At 39.0% G+C, this 18,811-nt stretch overlaps 1 protein-coding gene across 1 annotated transcript; it reads left to right on the forward strand.

Moving 5' to 3' along the window:
* Positions 1-7,416: 7,416 nt before the first annotated feature.
* Positions 7,417-16,966, forward strand: LOC121669063. Its single transcript, XM_042037541.1, has 2 exons — positions 7,417-7,789; positions 13,700-16,966. Exon 2 carries the CDS (start codon positions 13,745-13,747, stop codon positions 14,759-14,761), a length of 1,017 nt encoding a protein of 338 aa, XP_041893475.1. The 5' UTR covers positions 7,417-7,789; positions 13,700-13,744; the 3' UTR covers positions 14,762-16,966.
* The last annotated feature ends 1,845 nt before the right edge of the window (positions 16,967-18,811 follow it).

An 18,811-nucleotide genomic window follows, 5' to 3' on the forward strand; every position in this document is an offset into this window, starting at 1 on the left:
CTCTATTTAAAATAGTTATTGCTAAACCCTTTTAAGAAACCCTCAGTCCAAGGCACGCCTGAGTTTTAAGTCTCAGTCAGAAATAAATGAAAACGGCAACTATCAAAGTGGAAGTTGCAATATTACACCATTTAATCAAAGCCAAGTATCTGACAGGATGCCCTTACTTTCACACAGTGTTTTAAAGGGTGTGTTCTGCTACTTTAATAGGAGAGCCAGCATCTCTGAACAACTACAGAGCAGGGATTTTCTGATCCTTCATTCCACAGAGCTTTTGGATACATCCAACAAAAAGGCTGTTTCTCAGCTGGATTAGTAAACCCCCTCATATACAATACAGATTGAAGGATTTTCAATGAGAACAGAGTTAGTTACTAGGCACCAAGTTCACAAGCCCACAGGTTTTTGAAGGGTGAACAACTACATAAATGCAAGGAAAAAGGGTTGATTAGGTACAACGAAGTCAAGATGTTTACACCAGTACAAACCAGGCTGACACAGCACCTGAATCTGCCATTATCTGTCAATACAGAGACTTCAGAAGTCAACCACATTTTGGAACAGTCACAGAAAATACTCATCCAACTACTGCATAACAGGAGAACAGGCCCCAAGGTTGCAAAGAAAATTCGACACTGCTACCACAAGCCTCAGAAGGAAGTTACACCATTTTTTTTCCTTGTTTAAAACTAAGACTGAATTAAATTTTTTTTTGTGCTGTGGGTATGTGCACAGGTAATGCCCTATTTATCACTGCTTAATAAAAATGAAAGCAGCCCAGTGTCTAGGCTGGAGACCTCGTGAGCTTCACTGCAGCAGCATGGGACTGGTAAGAAAAGCAGAACCCGCCCAAGTGCCACTCTCAGTTCCACTGTTTGCTGGGGACTCGGAGAGGAATTGATTCTTGCCTAAGTTTCTGCAGCTGTGAAGTGCTCAACACACTGATAGATCTGAAACATCTGCTCCTAGATTAATTTATGTTGTTTCTTAATAAGCAAAAACCTTGTGTATTTCTTGAGTATCTCGTGCAATACCTTTTCCAAGTGAAAGCAATCTAATGGTACAAACCCAGCTGTGCAGACTGCCATGGCAACAAATCTGAAGTGTGAAATGTTTCCTCTGATGAATTTCCTTTAGTTTTCCATTATATATCAAAACACTTTGACATATGCTGACTACATGCTTTTTCCATCAGGAGAGCAGATCTATTATCTCCTTTGTCATCCTGCTTTCTTCCCACCAAGTCTTTCCCTTACCTTGAAAATCCATGTGATTTCCTTATATTCCTTCCTTCTAAAGAACTGGCACCTTTAATTACATCCGCAAGAATTGTCAAAAATATTCACAGTCTGCAGCAGGCAGAATTTCCGTACAATTACAAATCATGATAGTAAAACACCTTAAAGCACCAGATTCTCATTAGAGTGCTTATTAATTAAGTATAAAAATATATTTTAAAAAAACCCCTTTCTATCAAAAGTTCTTTAAAGCAAGATTTATAACCAGAAGTGAATCCATTTAATCTAGTTTAAAAAGTACTTGCACGCTTTTCCCCCTCTTCTTAAATACATTATCCCAGAGGTGCTGCCAGTGGCACTGATGGGCTCAGCCTTGGCCAGTGGCAGGTCCATCTTGGGGTCAGCTGGAATTGGATCTGTTGGACATGGAGAAGTTTCTGGCAGCTTCCCACAGAAGCCACCCCTGTACCCTCTTCCCTGCCTCTGCTATCCAAACCTTGCCATGCAAACCCGGTACAATTACTAATTACAAAGTGAATTGAAAAGCCTAATTTTAGTCCCCCAAAATCTGTAAATTTAAGCTAGAATTTATCTTGAAGTCGGTAGAATTTCTGCACTGTTTCTTATGTCCAAAACCTTTAAAAGATCATTTTGAAACGAATTCTGGTATTGGTTTATGAAAGCTGTTTTAGAAACTCCATCTGGTGGTCACTGGCAGAATGCTCTTGCAGTTCCCAAAAGCAGTAAGATCAGTAAAATTAGTTCGATTTAAATTCATCTTTAGGCTAAAAAACCACAACAACTCAGTCCCAGTTTCTGTTAAACACAGATTTGTACAGCTGGTGCTGTCTGCAAGCAGTGAGGGTATTGCTACAAGTATTTGGAGGAAACAACATTAACCTCAACTTGTACAGCCAACTGCTGCTGTGAGGGAGAGGCAGGTAAGAGACAATTCTGTTGCAAGAAACAAATCTCAACAATGGTTAATTTTAGTTTTGAACCTAAGAGAAGGATATTTAACCAGGCTACTAGGTCTGACTATTCACAAGGAAGAAATATTTATTAAAAAGCACATGTTTCTTGTATTGTTTCATGAAACATCTGTTACTGGTCGTTGTGGTTGACAAGATGCTCGAAGACCAAAGGAGGTGCCATTCCCATTCAGCTCGAGAGTATTGTAATTCTTTCTAATTAAGTATGGTCTCACTAGTTCACAATGAAATAGATTTCTTAATTAAGAGAGAAGTCTGAAATTTTTCAGGTCCAGCCTATGTGCAGTTAAATAATCATTCCAGCACCTGCACTGCTATGCAGAGACCAGCTCTCTTATTAAAACTTGCCGTTAGAAAAAGCTTTTTTCCACCCTTTAGTAGAATGTTATTTTGAAATACAGGCAATTTTTGAGCTCTTGTAGCTGAGTTACACAGATGATTTACCCGTATTGAGGAATTTATTTTGTGATTGATAGAAACATTACTGTATAGTAATAATAATAAAATACTGGTTAGTAAAACAACTCACACTACAAACAGTGCTCCAATAAGCCAATAATAAAATCACTAATAGTGAACCACAGGCAAGGAACCCTGAGATGTGAAGGCAGCAATCACACAGCAGCCAGCATGGCTGTTCTAGGAGAAAAGGAAGAAATGCTGATTTACAACTGGCCTCTGAGGTGCAGGTAATCATTAATAACCAGTGCTTATGGATAAACATCACCAGCCTGGGCTTTCTTAACCCCATCCAAGTAGAGAGAGCAAGACTATCAAATTTTACAATTTCACATAGCTCAGTGTACCTTATAAATAAGCAGAAGCATCTGAATTCCACTTTAAAAACCACACTTAAAAAACCCCTTCCTAAACCAAACATGCAGGGAATATAATACAATAAAGCCATGCGACGTTTTTTAATTCTAAAATGAATCTATACACAAAATTTCTTTAACTTTCTTCCAACTAGCAATTCTTGGTTCTCTGTACAACTTCCCTCATGTTTTGGGGTTTGGTGGTTTGAGTTTTTTGGGGGAGGGGTATCCTTTTTAATATCAAAGGCCTGATGTTCTACAGTGTTTTAATCAAGGACACAAATTTGCTTGCTGTCAAGTAAGACTAAACACAGGTAAAATTAACAGCAAGGCCTTTCACAAGAACAGTTTTACAGAGTGACTGGCAACTGTGCATCAATATAACAAAAGCCTTAGAAGAGCTGCCCCTCTCAAAAATTAGGGGTTTTTTCCCCCAGGACTTTTGAGGTATTGTATTAATGTAAGTGGCTTTAATGTCTTAAAATGCCACAAAGAAAAGCTTCCAATATTTAAGCTCAGCCAAATAGCAATCTTTGACTAGCACAGTGGCTTATATCCCACACTCAAGTTATTTCTTACACAACAACAATAGAAGAAAAATTAAGGTGGAAATACATGACAGTTGATGAAAAACATCTTTGAAACAAAATTGCAGTGTATTGCACGATTCAAAATTCCAGTAACAATGCAACTGCTTTTCATCATCATACACTGGGGTATAGGCAGTAACAGTCATTTAATATTCCAAAACAATCCTATCATTCCACACAGGGATGGTTTTCTTAGTAACCTTACATCCAAAAGGCAAGAAAAGATACGTTAATTGAAAGAAGAAGGCAACAGTGTGGTCTGAAAAGAAACTTCGGGCTTCTCATGCAGGATTAGCTCCCTAACAATAATCAGTACCCCACAGAATCCAGCCCAGTCCTTGGACTAACTGCAGATTGATGCAGCCTCTGGTCCCAGGATCCTCGATCACCCTGTGGCTGTTTGATGTTACACCAAGCAAACAAATGCTCTAATGCTCAACTGAGCGTTGCAGCTCTTTGCTGAACAACTGATCACCATGATTCAGAAGGAAGGTGAGCAAGACAGGATCACCATCTCCATAATACTTCACAGGATGGATATGCCTGAAGCCAGAGAATAAAAAGACTGAAATCTCCAGGGTTGCAGCATCTCACAAGCCAGAAGCACTGAACGGTGTTTGTTAGAAAAGATGGAGAAGGTTCTGTCATCTGGGACACATGGATAGGAAAGAAAGAGCCTTCACTTCAAATTAAACCTCCTGTCAGGGATCTGTGCTCTGCTAAACACATCAGTAATATGGGTCAATTAAGAGAAATTATTGGTGTTGGTTAAAAAAAAAAAAAATCATTCACATCTGCTTTCTTTATGGCAACATCTGTCACCCAGTACTGGAGATATTTATTTTGCCACATGAACAGTTGTGTTCAAAAATAAACCCGAGTTTTGCCCACCACAGCACACTGTAGGTGGTTAGTGGCTGTACATGTTATCAGCCAATCCTGAAATATTGGCACAGCATCTCACAACTATTTCACTTCTGTAACTTCACCTCTCCTGCCTCCATCCTATCCTGAAAATCACTATCATACACCCACCTTTTCCACTGAGAGCAAGTAAACTAATACATGAAAAGAAATTTCACCAAAAAATAATAAATCCATAAATCACTGATAAAAATAATTATGACATTATGCATCATCCCAAACACAATCACTTAACCATTTTCTGCAGCTTTATGAAACCCTTATACAACTGAGCACTGGTCTGCTTGCCACTATCCTCATATGACTTGTACCCTGTGATCATTTAAGCAAATTAAACAAACTGCTTGATTGTTTTTTTCTAAGGAAAGATGCAGCTGGTCACACAACGGCAATATTTCTGCTTTTCTTTTACTAATGCATTAACTGTGACAGTAACAGCAAGCTGCTGCCAAAGCTCCACCTGGGAGCTCTTAACATACCTCAAAAATTGTTTTTGTTTCTGTAGATGAGACAGAATTGCAGCTATCGAGATGGGAATCAGCAAGGTCTAAACAGAATAAAGAATACAGAGTTGGGAAACTTTGATTTTCTAACCTCTATTTCTCCTCTGGCTTTCAATTTATTCCATCATCCTGGAAGAATGAATTTCTCAGTAGCCAAACATAAACGTGATGCTTTCTGATGTGCGAGTCTCTCAATCTGTGTACAGTTCTGAAACAGTGCTGTGCTACTTGCACCTGATTCCAAGTAGGAAACATGTTCTTGCTCCCTAAATACCACTGAATAATGAAGTTTAATAGAAGTTTCAGACAAAGTATGAGCTAATGCCTGTAAATGTGAATGCAACTTTGAAGATGGGAGCTTTCTCTTCGATTACTTTTTCTTTTTAAAGATGGGAAGTGTAAGAAATAGCTTCTCTCTTTTTACTTTTCTGATTCTATTTATACCATCTTCTCATCAGCAGATAAGTTCCCTTGGAGCTCTGCTTACCCAGCCCATGCATTGTCACACCCGAGGTTACTGAATAACAGGAAATGTGGCCTCAACACTGCTGTGTCAGGGCTTATCTGCACCGGAGTTACTCCTTGCTCCCCGACTGCTCATTAACTCAGAGTCACTAAAACCTTTGTAAAGAGTGGTTTGAATATTCCTTGAATTGGTGCAGTCATTGATTTGCCTTTCTTTCACTAATAAACACCAAGGGCACAGCCAAATAGCCTTGTGTGTACACCCACCCAAGGCAAATTCAACAAGATATAAACCCTCAGCAGTTTGCTCCTGGCTCACAGCCAATAAATAATATTAGTTCCCCCCCTCTGCCCCCAGCAGGGCCCAGAGTTATCAATAAAGGACCTATTCAAAGCACTTCAGTGGAAAATACAGCAACAAAACCATGCTGCAACTGTTCAGCATTGCCTCAAGTGCACAAGTGATCCATTCTGGAAGCTCAAAAGTTAAGTTGATGACCAAAACCTTCCTGAAATTTTTCTGTAATTTCAAAAACAATCATTTCACTATGCCTGCATGGTTTGGTGTGCTCTCTGTACAGCCCTCAGTCCTAGAAAGAATAAGGTGACACTTGAAATTTGCATCTTTACTGAAAAACCAACAGAAAAAGGGAAGAGTCACCTGATTTGCACGTAACAACAATGCACATTTTTTCTTTACCATTCTTAACTATGAGAACTTAGCATCAACAGAATGAGCCTGGATTAGGGTACAGCTCACAGGGAAATGCAACATACAAAACACTTGCACTACACTGCCACTGTCCCCAAGGTTTTGGAGGAGCTACTGCAAATAAAAGGGAAACAAAAAACAACCTACCCAGTCCAACAAACTGCTACATATGATAATCAAAACCAAAGGCTCTGTGTGAATTACAGTATTCTGAATAAAGGCCGTTGGAAAGCACATTTCACAGAGCCCCTGAACTACTGAAGAGCTGTTCTGGAGGACAGTTCCTTCACAAAGAACATGAACCTTCATCCTGAAAATCAAAATGTCTCTGAGCTACAGCTGCAACCCAAGACCCTCCATCTAGTTTACCTCTAGTCTCAAGAAAGCATTCAGGAGCAGTAGTGCTAACCTGCAGGTGGAAATGTAGACCAAGTGCTAAAATATCTTCTCCAAGTAACCCACAACTTCAATTTTGAAATCTAGACTCATATACATTTGTCTCATTTCATTTTTTTGAAGTGTTTTGGCAGTTTCCATGTGTTTTTAGTGACCCTTGTTAAAGTACAACAAGTAGGAAGCTATGAAAACAGAGTGCTGATACACTGGTCACAAATTACCCTCTCAACCCACTAATGCCATTGCAGGTTACTAGAAGATGACAACAGAAATGCCCTTCCCCATGTGCTGGTAAGAGAAAACATGATGCTACTGATACATCCCAGACAGACGGGCTGCACTAAAAAAAATCATGAGCCAAGCCTTTCTTGCTTATTTATATCTGAGGCTTTAATAACACTATTCAACATGGTCATGCTGAGCCAGACCTGAAACATCCTCCATACTCAAAATCTTGTCTTTTAACACCTCATGGGCATTGCAGAGCATCTGGAAAAATAATTTATTGCATGTATACAATAAAAGGAGTGTTCCAAAAGCCCTCGGAAAAGTAGAAATACACCTATTTTTAAGCAGGGATCTTAATGCTTTGACATGCCCTGCTTTGTGTTGAGTTCTTGTTGTATTAAGCAAAGGGCGTGGTGTGGTATTTATTCCACAGGCTTTTCCTTTTCTAGACCTCTAGCACTTCAAACAGCGCACTGGGAAAAAATGCAATTGCAAAGGCTGGCCAGTGAGAGTAGGATTACTTCATGAACAGGAAAAAAAAAATCCACTGGATGGCCTCACATACTTAGAAATGGCAGGGACAAACACTACTTTTCTGTTCTAAAATATCTCACTGCAGAGGAGAATCTGAACTTTAAAGTCACATGATGATGAAACCATAGGTTTGCTAAACATGCAACGTGTATGGTTTGAATGACTTCAACCAAGTTCCTGTTCCCCTTACAGAACTGCATGTTTTTTCAGTCAGCAAGCACCCGGATTTTTCACTGTGATGTACAGCAGCTGAAGAAGTTATTGTAATATACACACTCTGCTTTCTACAGAAACAGAAAGCTCTATAAGCTCCAAACAGTAATTGTATTTCAACTGACATTTCACAGTGAAAGGCTCAGCCTGTTTTTTCTGTGGAACATTTCCTTGAAAAGGTAAGTGCTTTATATTATTTTGAATATGCAATGTTTTGTTCAAGAGGCTCAAATAGTGAAGCTGAGGTCGTAATTAAAAACTTTTCATTTTCCCTTCTTTAACAACACAATTTGAACTACACAAACTGAAATACTGTATCTGGGAAAGGTCCTCAGCTGAAATGTGGAATAAAGCTGAAATTTGTGCTAAAGCTGGGCATTAAGTAGAGAAAATGTGAAGACTGTTTTCCAGTCAGTACTTCACTCCCGTTGAACCAATGGGAGCTGGATGATGAAATACTGTTCAGTGGTCTGGACAAACGACTCCGACCATTGCCTAAAACCAGTCTTTTAAAGGATGGACATTGTCAGATAATCTTAACCCCACTACAGGAATTGTAAAGGACAGGAAACACGTCAGTGATGCTGCTTGGAGATTATGTTTAAGTTACTGTTAGTTCCTTTATATTCTAGAAAAGTAAAACCAAAAGCTTTCGGTTTCTCAGGAACTGGTACTTTTCCGTAAGTTAAGGGTAGGATTTCTTAAGTCTTTACAACTTCAAATACTTGCCCAAGAGTAGGAATTGTGATCTTACAAGAAAGAAACATACAGTATTTCACATTTCAGTCTCTTACATAATGCAAGCTGCCTCCATCTTTTAACTTGGCAGGCGTAGTGTGAACAGAAAGGACATCTTCACCCCCTGGATCATGTGTTTTTCTCAAGTCGATGCAGGACATGCCCACCAAGAGCACAGTTTCACAAGCAATGTTACATGTATTGCTTTATGACTGGATGAAAGAATATTTTCCTTCTAAAGGCTGGTGACAGAATGCAGAAAGACTGCCCTACCAAACCTTTAATAGAGGAAGAGTTCTGGCTGCCAGGGAGAAACTCCCCTGGTTTAGGAGCTTTTCCTTCTAGACTTTAAATAAACACAAGTCTCATTGAAACCAAGCTCTCCTTTTGCAGCAGTTAAACATCAAAGTGGGGATGAGGAACCCAAACCCAATGAAATCTTAGGGACTGGGTCCCCTCAGTACTGAAACTCCTTTCACAACTTGCTGTTTTTAAACTGCTTTCTGAACACTGTGCTCACTGTGTTGGAAGTGAAGTGGAATGTATTCACCATGCTTCAGAAAGTAAAAATCAAACATATTTGCTTTAACTGCTGAATTATAGGAGGGAAACAGGGATAGAAAGAGGAAAAAAAAAATCCAAGGAAAAAGTGAGGCCACATGAAGTTAAGGAAGGATTTGGAATATGACTGATGGCCAGTTAAAGTAAGGGGGACCTGGGATAAAGAGACAAAATACTGGAGCATGACAACACAGGGAAAGATAATGCAAGTAGCATATTGCAAATTTCCCTCACTGACTAATCGTAAAACAAACAGAAACAGACCTGGCTCCTGCCATAGTTACCGGTGACTTAAGTGGAAATAACAAAGCCAGTTTATGTCACACTATGTTGTGAGAGAAAAAAAAAAATTCAGGTCTTGAGGTGTTTGCACTGTAAGCTACAAACACCACTGAAAGAGTAAAGGACTGGTCTGCTGTCGTCACCCCCTCCACCCACACCACAGCAGAGCATAAACATTACGTGCATTTTGAAAAAAAAACTATGTCCCAGCAGTAAATCCAAGAACCAGGCAAGAACTGAGGGAATACCAGATCTTCTAACAGCAGAGGAAAATGACATAATAAATTCCCTAATTTTTTTTATGATGGAAGCTCCAAGTATTTTGAAAAAGAAAATGTGGCCAGCTGCATGAATACTCTGAAATAAAACACGTGAGAAATAAACCACCCTCTGCTGCTCCCACGGAGCATATATTTTTATTTTAAATTAAATTGAATTAGTATTTCCAGAAGTCTATAAAAACTTGCAAACATTAATATTACTACAGCAAAAGCTATGAGCTCCTTCATCCCATTGTTATTCTAAGCATGAACTTCATGTTTTGGGAATGTTTTCAAACTGGAAAGACAATTTCTTAGAGCTGCTTTACATGATAGATGAGCATCTTACAGTCACAGGAATCTCTAAAGCTACCCATTCCGATGTAAACAACCGTGCAGAGAGGTTGTGCCATCTGTGACTATTCCCAATCCATCAGCTGCAAGGGAGTCAGGCTGTTCTGGCAGAGCCCAATCCATAATTCCAGCTGAAAGACGTTAATGCAGCCACTTCATGAGGTGGTGGGCAATGCATCTTGGAAAGTGCTATGTATCCTCAAATTTCACTGAAGTCATTATGAAGAGACAAAATATTGGAAAAAAAAAAAATTAGATTGTCAGGAAGTCAGAAATATACAGGTAGGTGTGACCCTTTTAGAGAGAAGGGTGCACTTGTATCAGCTGGTAGGAAGAGCTGGGCATGTCTGATGGCACCCCCTGCACACAAGCCTTTCCTACCACAATCTGAGCTCCAAATTGCCCTTTGCTCCTTTAAACAGTGAGACAGCAGAACCAAATCCGAAAAGAGTCTCTGACATTATCTCTGTGATTCTTTTAAGCTTCTAGGAATAATTTAAGGGGGAAAAGTTAATAACTACGCATTGATTTTAATTTTATTCGCCAAACTGAAAATATTTCAGAATTAGCTACAAACTGCTAGGAGATATTTTGTCTTCTGTAATAAACACTTTATTGAATTCAAACAAGAATTACACTCACACTGACTAGCCACAGCAAAGCTGCAAACAGCTTGCTCTTTCAGTAAAATTTTGTTTGTGTGGGAATCCTAAGGTGATTTTCGGGACATTCCCTTTAGAACAGCACACCTAAAAATTTTTCCTTAGCTCAGAATTTTAATACTTATACTGATTATAATTATAAACCTATAGTTGCACTGTTATTTCCCCAAAGTGAGCATATTAATTCTAGGTTGAATAGATTATTTTTTAGTTCAATTCCCTCCTCAGATGAGGTAATTTAAAAGACATACACTCAGGTTAGGATAATAGTATTTAGAAGGAGAGGAAGCATCAGTGTTGATTATTTAACAAAAATGTTAGTGTCTGTGGTTACAACTGCAACTGTTTCAGGCATCTGTCTTGACACCAAATGAGGGCAAAACACATCCTTAGCCTCTGCTAAACACCGTGCTGGTTTACCAGTAACACATCACAATGTGCAAGCAGGTGGGCACAGGAAGAGAAACCAAGATGATGCACTGGCTTGCACAGCAAGCTGCAGTTACTGGAATATGCTGCATTAAGCCTTACTTTGTCTTAAAAGCCCGAAGAGTATTTAAATAAAATTTAAAATACATTGCTGTGGTCAAAATTGAACTCGGTATCAGTACCAAGGCCAGGTCCTGAGCAAATTTATTCAAGTTTTGGCATCTTTTTTTTTTTTTTCCTGTAATTTGATATAAAGCCGTATGATTTCCTGTGAAACCCCAAACCCCTCTGTTTCCTTTGCAATGATGTTACCAGAAAAGCTGAATGTTGCTAAATTATTCTGAGATTCCCTGCAAGGACACTGAACATAGTTGGCCCATAAAAGTTGTTGAGAAGACAATGGAAATGTTCACAGTGCCAAAACTGAATTCTTATACTCAGCCCTGCAAAAGGCCTGATGGAATTTGCAGGCAACACTGAAGGCTCTGGTGGAACAGCTTTAAATGTAAATATTTCCTAACCTTGAATCTACAGTGTGGGATGATAACAGACTTTCTCAGATGCTCAAGTGGTCACAATCCTTCACCAGATTACACTTCAAATCTCTCTCCTAACAGGAGATCAAAACTCCATTTACAGTTTCCTTCCTTCTTGAGACTCCACCCAAGTATTTAAGAAGAAATGAATTGTGAAATTTAAAGTTTTACAGACAAGAATTGCTCATATTTAATAAACTATTTTTAAGCTTCAAAATTTCATTGACTTTTAACTTGCTTCAGAAACTTCTGCCTGTTTTGCCCATCAGTTCTTTCCTACATGGTGCACCCCAGCTCAGAGGCTGGAACATAGAGTCTGACCAGCCAACCTTTCCCTCCTGCAAGAGCACCTGTAACACAAAATGTTTTCCCTGGGTGCATCAGTCCTTCCTGTAGTGGAATCTCTCAGAAAATAACCTTTTCTAGAAAGGAAGAAACTCTGTCTTTAAAAAGGGACAAAGAACACTGCTGAATCAAAACATAACTCCACGCTTTTCTAGAAATGAAATTATAATTATATAAGATTATATACACATTTAATCAAAGCCACTTTGATAAGTCAACTTTTCTAATTAAAACCAGTATTAGAATTCCAATTTTGAGGAGAGATTAGAAATATCAGAAATGTGAAGTAGTGTCAGAGGTAACGACCATAAATTGTCAAACAGTATTAAGACACTGACTTATCTATAATGAGCACTGCTTAAAAACATTAATGCATCTCTATGAATTTTTACCAGTTTAAAATTACTTTCACTTTAAGAGTTAACATCACTAGAATCCCTTTATGGAAGAGGCATTATGTACAACTAAGTATGTAGCTTCTTACCACTATGACTTACAGAAACTTCTGTAAGGAGAACTCCATGGTCCTGTCTTTGCCTGCTTGTTCAGACCAGCTTTATGTAAAACAGAACAAAGTAAAAACACCAAAGTCTAACACAAAATTGGAATCTTTGTGAACAGAGATTTTTCTTTTTCCCCACAAAACACCCTACACTGTAAAAATGCCCATTTGTTTAACTGTTTCCAGTACTGAGGAACATTTTAATCAGACGTTCCAAATTAATTAGGAATAGTGGGTTCATTATTTTATGTTTAAATATATTTATTCTTTGCAACTTAAAAAGATGTGCTATTTTCTGCGTCAATCAGTACAAGGTGCACAGAAATGTCCTCTTAGAAAATTGAGCTAATTATGCTTTTAGGTGGTCTGGAAAATGTATATATCCATATCCATTACAGTTTTTCATGAGTACATATCATGTTCTCATAAAAGCTTTTTGCCTTTAAAAAAAAAGGAACCTCCAAGCATATATACAGTAGCAAAATCATTATATCTACATATCACAGAGTCATTACAGCTAACAGCCTATCCATATAACTCTCAAAATTCCCTATTTCCAGGAATTTATAATGCAGCTGTAATAAATGGTCCTTGCTAAAACTTTATCAACAGGTTTATAATGCACCAGTAATCGTTTTCTCAAAGTCAAGCATGCAGAGCAGCATTATTTTTTGCCGTTTTATGCAATAGCTACACCTAAGAAATGACAGGGTTATTAATGTATAAAGATGTTTTAGTATAAAAGCAGTTTGTTCATAACAGTTCTTAAACACTCTCATTAATTTTATATGGGCTCCTCGGTACAGACTGCAGTTATGAAAGGCTTTTTTTCAGAACAGAAAGGAAGCAAAACTAAAACAAAGAAAGGAATGTGGCTTGTGCCTCATATTGTGATTATCTTAGCATTTTCCTCAGTATGTGGTGTGAGACTGCAGCTGGGTTCAAATGATACAGAATTCCCACCCTTGTGACAGGACAGTGGAGCTTTTTGTGGCTGGAGCTGCTGCCCACACATTGGATTGCCCTGCAAACTGCCTTGGCCTTTCTTGGTGAGATGGAGAGGAAAAGAAGCTCCACCTAAACACAGCCAGCTCCTTCCTCACCCCCAATATTCCATATATTCCACAGGCAACATGAGTGTGCTGGATCCTGGCTGTCTACAAAACTGAGCTGCATCAAGTGAGGAAAAGGGGGGAGTGGTGAGAGCAGAAACCACATCAAAAATAAAAAGGCAGATTTCTCTGCCTAAAAATAATTTCAAGCTAACTTGGGTAATAACACAGGAGTGTAAAACCCACCAAGAAATTACTGCATTTATTCTGAACAAATGGTTCATATGCCTGGCTGCACACAATATATTCAATGCAAAAAAAAGGCATTAAAACTGTACTTTAAAACTTGTTTCACCTTCCTTTTCCAGTTCAACCACCACTGAACAGGAAATAAGCACAGTGTGGAAAGAAGGATGACTTCTCACAACATGACGTGGATCAGCTACCCAAGCAAGAGCCAGCCTTTCACATCCCAAGAAGAAATTGAAGCCTTCATAGCTTCTCAAAATATCATATCCAGACTCATGCACTGTTACATTGCCTTTTTTGTACCCACAGGATTAACAGCTGGCATATGTATTTTGATCATTTTCATAAAGAATTATTTGCAGAACAAAGGACAAGGCTTGGACTTACTTCTTCTACACTTCACCATCAGCAATATCATAATGATTTTTTTCTCATTTACTGTCATCACTAGACCAGACTATTTAACAGCAACCCACCTTGCCTGTAGTGTCCTGTCTTTTTTTTTCAACTTTGCTTATTTCAATTCTCAGTATGTTTTCATTTTGACATCTCTCACACTGTTACTGGAGAGATTTCCATCAGGGACTGCTCTCTGCAAAGCCACCCAAAGACCCATCTTGTGTGTCGGGTTTGTACTCACGTATACCTTCTGTTTGTCCCTGATGGAGGCAGTGCTGGTTGGCACCGATAATTATCAGCTGGAAGCACGCTGCCAGTTGGACCCACTATTTGCATGGCCTGAATACGAGATTGTTAAATTCACCTTTGGGTTTGGAATCCCATCACTACTTCAGATTCTCTGTTTTACTGTTCTCTTGGCTAAAGAAGCACCTGCTGGAGCTCCAGCCTTGCAGCAGCACATCCGCACTTACGCCGCCGTGTACGTGATCAGCGTGACAGCATTTATTTGTCGCCTCTTTTATAACATCATGGTTCTCTTCAGGACAACACTGAAGCTACAGAGGAGCATTGGAACTACAAAGAATGAGCTTGTGATGAACATTGCAGAAATAGTGTTGTTCTGTGAGAGCTGTGCTAGTTTGGTAGTTATACTTTGTTTTCATAAACCATGCAAGGATGAAGTACTGAAAGTCATACAAAAGTGCCGAAGAAAAACCAGTGCCAACAATCACCTTGAAATACCAGAAACAGTCACGACCCATCAAAGTGGGTCACAGTAATCTGTTCTAAACAACTGTCAATCCACTTCACTTTTTAGCTTGTGGGTTTTGGTTTGGTTTTTTACTTCTTCAAAAAAAGGGCAATAGTTCCTTCTTTAGAACCCAAACTTGGCCTATTTTACAGCTAGCAGTACTGGAAGAAAAAAGGTGGTCAGTTCTAGTACTTATAGTGATCTGTGAGAAAACATCCATGGTCTGGGGCTGTTTGGGGTTCTTCTCACATATACATATATATTTAAATCATCTATTTTTCTGCCAGCATTGCTTCAAAGTCAGGTAGAAAGATGAGTACTGTTGCCATAGAACTGTGCTTGTGCAGTAGTATCAATGCCCTAGCAAAGCTGCAAACAAAAATGTGGCAGAAAGCAACTTTGAACAAAGGTCAAAATCTGCAGCCAGAGCATTTTCTCAGGTGTGCTTCCTCCTTTGACTTCTTAACCTACAAACTACTTATTTCTATAGCATTGGTATATAACTGGTGTATGTAATTCCAGTAGTAGCAGCAATGAAGTTTTTGTCTGAATTCCTGTGCCAAAAAAAAAAGGAAATCAAATTAATGGAAACACGGGTCCATAAAGGAAAGCTTTGGGTCTTTTGTGAGGCACTGAACTGGAAAGATCAACAGGATGGCTAATTAAAACTTGTGCAAGAATGAAAGCTTTTTGTTAATGTACTCTCAGCTTCCACTTTGCATTTAGACTTACAGCAATTATTGATTTAAGCCATTCCTGATGAGTTCATTCAGAAGTATGAAGTCGTTGGAAGAGTCACATTCAGTAATACACTAACTGGAAAACAGAGAAAAGCCAGCCCAAAGCAGTAGAACCAAGTGTGCTTTTAAGAAAGCAAACAAAACCCAAGCCCCAGTTCCTAATAGGAATCAAGGCTCTGCTAGAGACAAGATAGACAGAAGCATTGTACATTTAGATGAGAGTTGATGGGTAAATGGTGCAAGAAGAGGAAAAAATCTGAATTAGAATAAAACAGCTGTGGTGCAGGAGTTTGGATGAAGCCCTGCAGGATCAGTAGCTGATGCAGGCTGAGATGTAGGTGCAAAGGTGGAAATGCCTGCTTTGAGCACATTCCTACTGCCACCAAATCTGGCCAGGAGCCACCTTAGGCATTTGGCTTTGGCTTAATCTTTTCCTCTCACAAAGGTGGAGAGAACAGAAACAGGAAAAGCACAAAATTAGACTGAAACTTGGACAATGATGTAAGCTTAGATTGCAAAGTTATAAAAATCAGTGCTGTGATGAGGAAGGCTCAAGTAACTTGAAGAGTTCTGAGAAAAGCTATTTTGATGCTTAAATCTATGCCTTTGTATGAAACCCGGGTGCTAACAAGAACTGAGAGGGTTTTTTTGCAGTTGTATCCTTTGAAAGATTGTCCTGATGGGGTCCAGATTTGTGTGGGGAGCTGGTGTAAATCAGCATGGGCTGCCTAAGAGAGAAAAGCAGGAACTGATTGATCAAGATGAACACGTTCCACAACACAACAGCCAAGTGCAGAAATGGAAGAATAATAATAATATAGACCTCATATCCAGAGATATGGATCTAGTCTTGGACATCCAAATCCTGAAAGGTATGGACCATGACTGTATTGCATGCAAATGAAGGGCAATCTGCAGTCCCACTATGACTGTAAGGACCAACATTTCCACAAGATGTAAAAATCAATGGGTAAGATGTCTGCATTACATTGTCTCAGCCTGTTCCCCCGTTCAATTTTCTTCTGCTGCCAGCAGGAACAGATGGATAATTAAAGAACTCGACATATAAACAGATCGTTATAGAACGTGGTCAGAAAGGAAGTACGGAGGTAAGAATCATCTCTTTGAAAACTAGAGCCAATTTCATACTTGTGAAAGGAATTCTCAGACGGCATCAGAGGTTTTGTTTTGCACCTGAGAAGAGAGAGATTAAACAACACAAAGATCAGCCTTGCAGAAAGAAGTTTGAAGAGATGAGTTGGAAGAGATGAGTTGTAAGAGCTGTACATCAGTGAAAAAGCTGACAGACTGAAAGAATATGTCAGAAGATGCAAGCTGTTTATCCCAGCTCAGAGAGTCAGAGTTTCAGCTGCACTGTGGGTAAGGAGGATATTTTGTAGCATGGGAATTATGTGCGAATGATTCTACTTTATTTACAGCTTCCATACCTTTTATATTTAAAGATGAAAGAATAAATATTGTATTGTTTCTGAGTCCTGAGTTACTGAGTCCTGAGTGAAAGGTGCCTAAAAGAAAATCGAGTCAGTAAAAGTTGGCTGGGACCTGGAAAGTGGTCTGATGGCAAGTGAATGCCAGTAACACACCTGTGAGGTGCCACAAGGTTGAGCAAAGGGGAAAGGTTGAGCAGGACAGGAAGGTGCTTCACAATACTCTCAGCAAGGTACCCAGCTAGAGCAGAGCCATACCCACGTGTCTCAGACAATAAAACCTGCACTGTTAGATCCAGGATCTGAGAGTGAGCACACCTTGACAGGATGAACGACTGTGTGTGAGTCTGTGAGCACTCCTGGGTAAAGCTCCTGGCTGCCATCTGTGAGATGTGAGTACACGTACTCTGCTCTCCTCCCTGTCCACGTGGAAAAAACCTGAGTATTTTCTGGATGGCTGGTTATACTGCCATAAGGAAATCTCTCTGTACAATGAAAAGACTTTGCAACTGAGTATGAGAAAACAAAGGTAAACAGGAGGGAAGAAGCTGAAAAATGCAAAACAATAACTCAAATAGTTATGAGTGTAAATTTTAGCAATACAGAAATGTTTTCATAGAATCATTCTTGATAAAGTCAGAGCTTACATTAAAGTTTAGGACAATGAACATGTGGTCCTAGAGAAAAATCTACTTGCATCCAGCTAGAATATGAGAGCAAACAGCCCTATGTGCAACAGGGAAGGAACAGAGTCTCCCAAAATCCTTCTAATATAGTCTGATATGAGGGAGAAAAGACCAGCTTTAGCTAAGATTAAAAGTAATATTTTAAAATAATTAATAATCTGAAGAGTATTTTTAAGAACAAAATAAAATCTCCATGCTCTGAGACTTTTTTCCCTTATGCAACCAGCAGCTCAGCTGAACCCTTACTTCTCCCAGGCTTCACCCAGTTTTGAACAGTATGTTCCAGAAGAAATACAGCATATATTTTTATAGGCAGGCTGTCAAAATTAACTGAAGGGATATACTGGAAAGTTCAAAGAAGAATATTTTATTTCTGTACTGGTAATATTTGTATCTTTCCACAACTTTGGTCTGCATTTGAAAAAAACCCGCTTTGTTCAGTAGAAGAAGAGAAATGATCAAGCTGCTGAAGTTAAAGCATGAATTTCTGAGTTGGTAATATATTCTGGAAAAGAACACATAGACACTCAGGACTCATCATTACTGAACCAGCTGGCTCAAACTTGATCTGATCCCATTGCAAACAACAACATTGCAAACAATTTGAGCTAGAGACTGGATGTGCACAATTGAATCACAACTCCAGCTGCTACATCCTTCCAAGCCTGCCCTTACTTACATTCTAATATTAAACTTACAGGCACTGAAAGAGCACCAGTATTATTTATCTTGATTTTGAGGTAGCTGCAGAACATTTGGGGCAGGGTGAAAGCTCAAGCAATTCAGCCAAAATAAGTACTCTATATAATGAGTCCACCATATATGTTGCACAACAAATAAATTCACTGATGCGTAGAATGAAAGAATGCATTTCACTTCCATGGTACAAAAGTGTCCAGCAAAGGACTGCCAGACTCAGTTACTAAAATAAAAATGATAGATGTTTTGCAAAATTTTTTTAAATAGCATTTGAATAGAGCCTGAAGTCCTGAGATGGGGCTTTGAGCAATCTGGTTTACTGGAAGGTGTCCCTGCTCATGGCAGAGAGCTTGGATCTATATGGTCTTTAAGATCCCTTCCAACCCAGACCATTCCAGGACTCTGTGATCTTTCACTTGACAACATTTTGTGGCCCCGTTTAGTAAAATTTTTAGATGATCCCTCAAGAGTTTTGCAATACATGCTTTAAGAAAAATAAGAAGGT

This window comes from Corvus kubaryi, unplaced genomic scaffold (assembly GCF_017639235.1).
Source record: "Corvus kubaryi isolate FWS band 111438036 unplaced genomic scaffold, C.kubaryi_AGA036_p1.0 37387, whole genome shotgun sequence".
Classification (NCBI taxonomy): domain Eukaryota; kingdom Metazoa; phylum Chordata; class Aves; order Passeriformes; family Corvidae; genus Corvus; species Corvus kubaryi.

What these genes read in the sequence shown, in the direction of transcription:
- LOC121669063 (XM_042037541.1), top strand. Translation starts at nt 13,745, where the DNA reads ATGACTTCTCACAACATGACGTGGATCAGCTACCCAAGCAAGAGCCAG.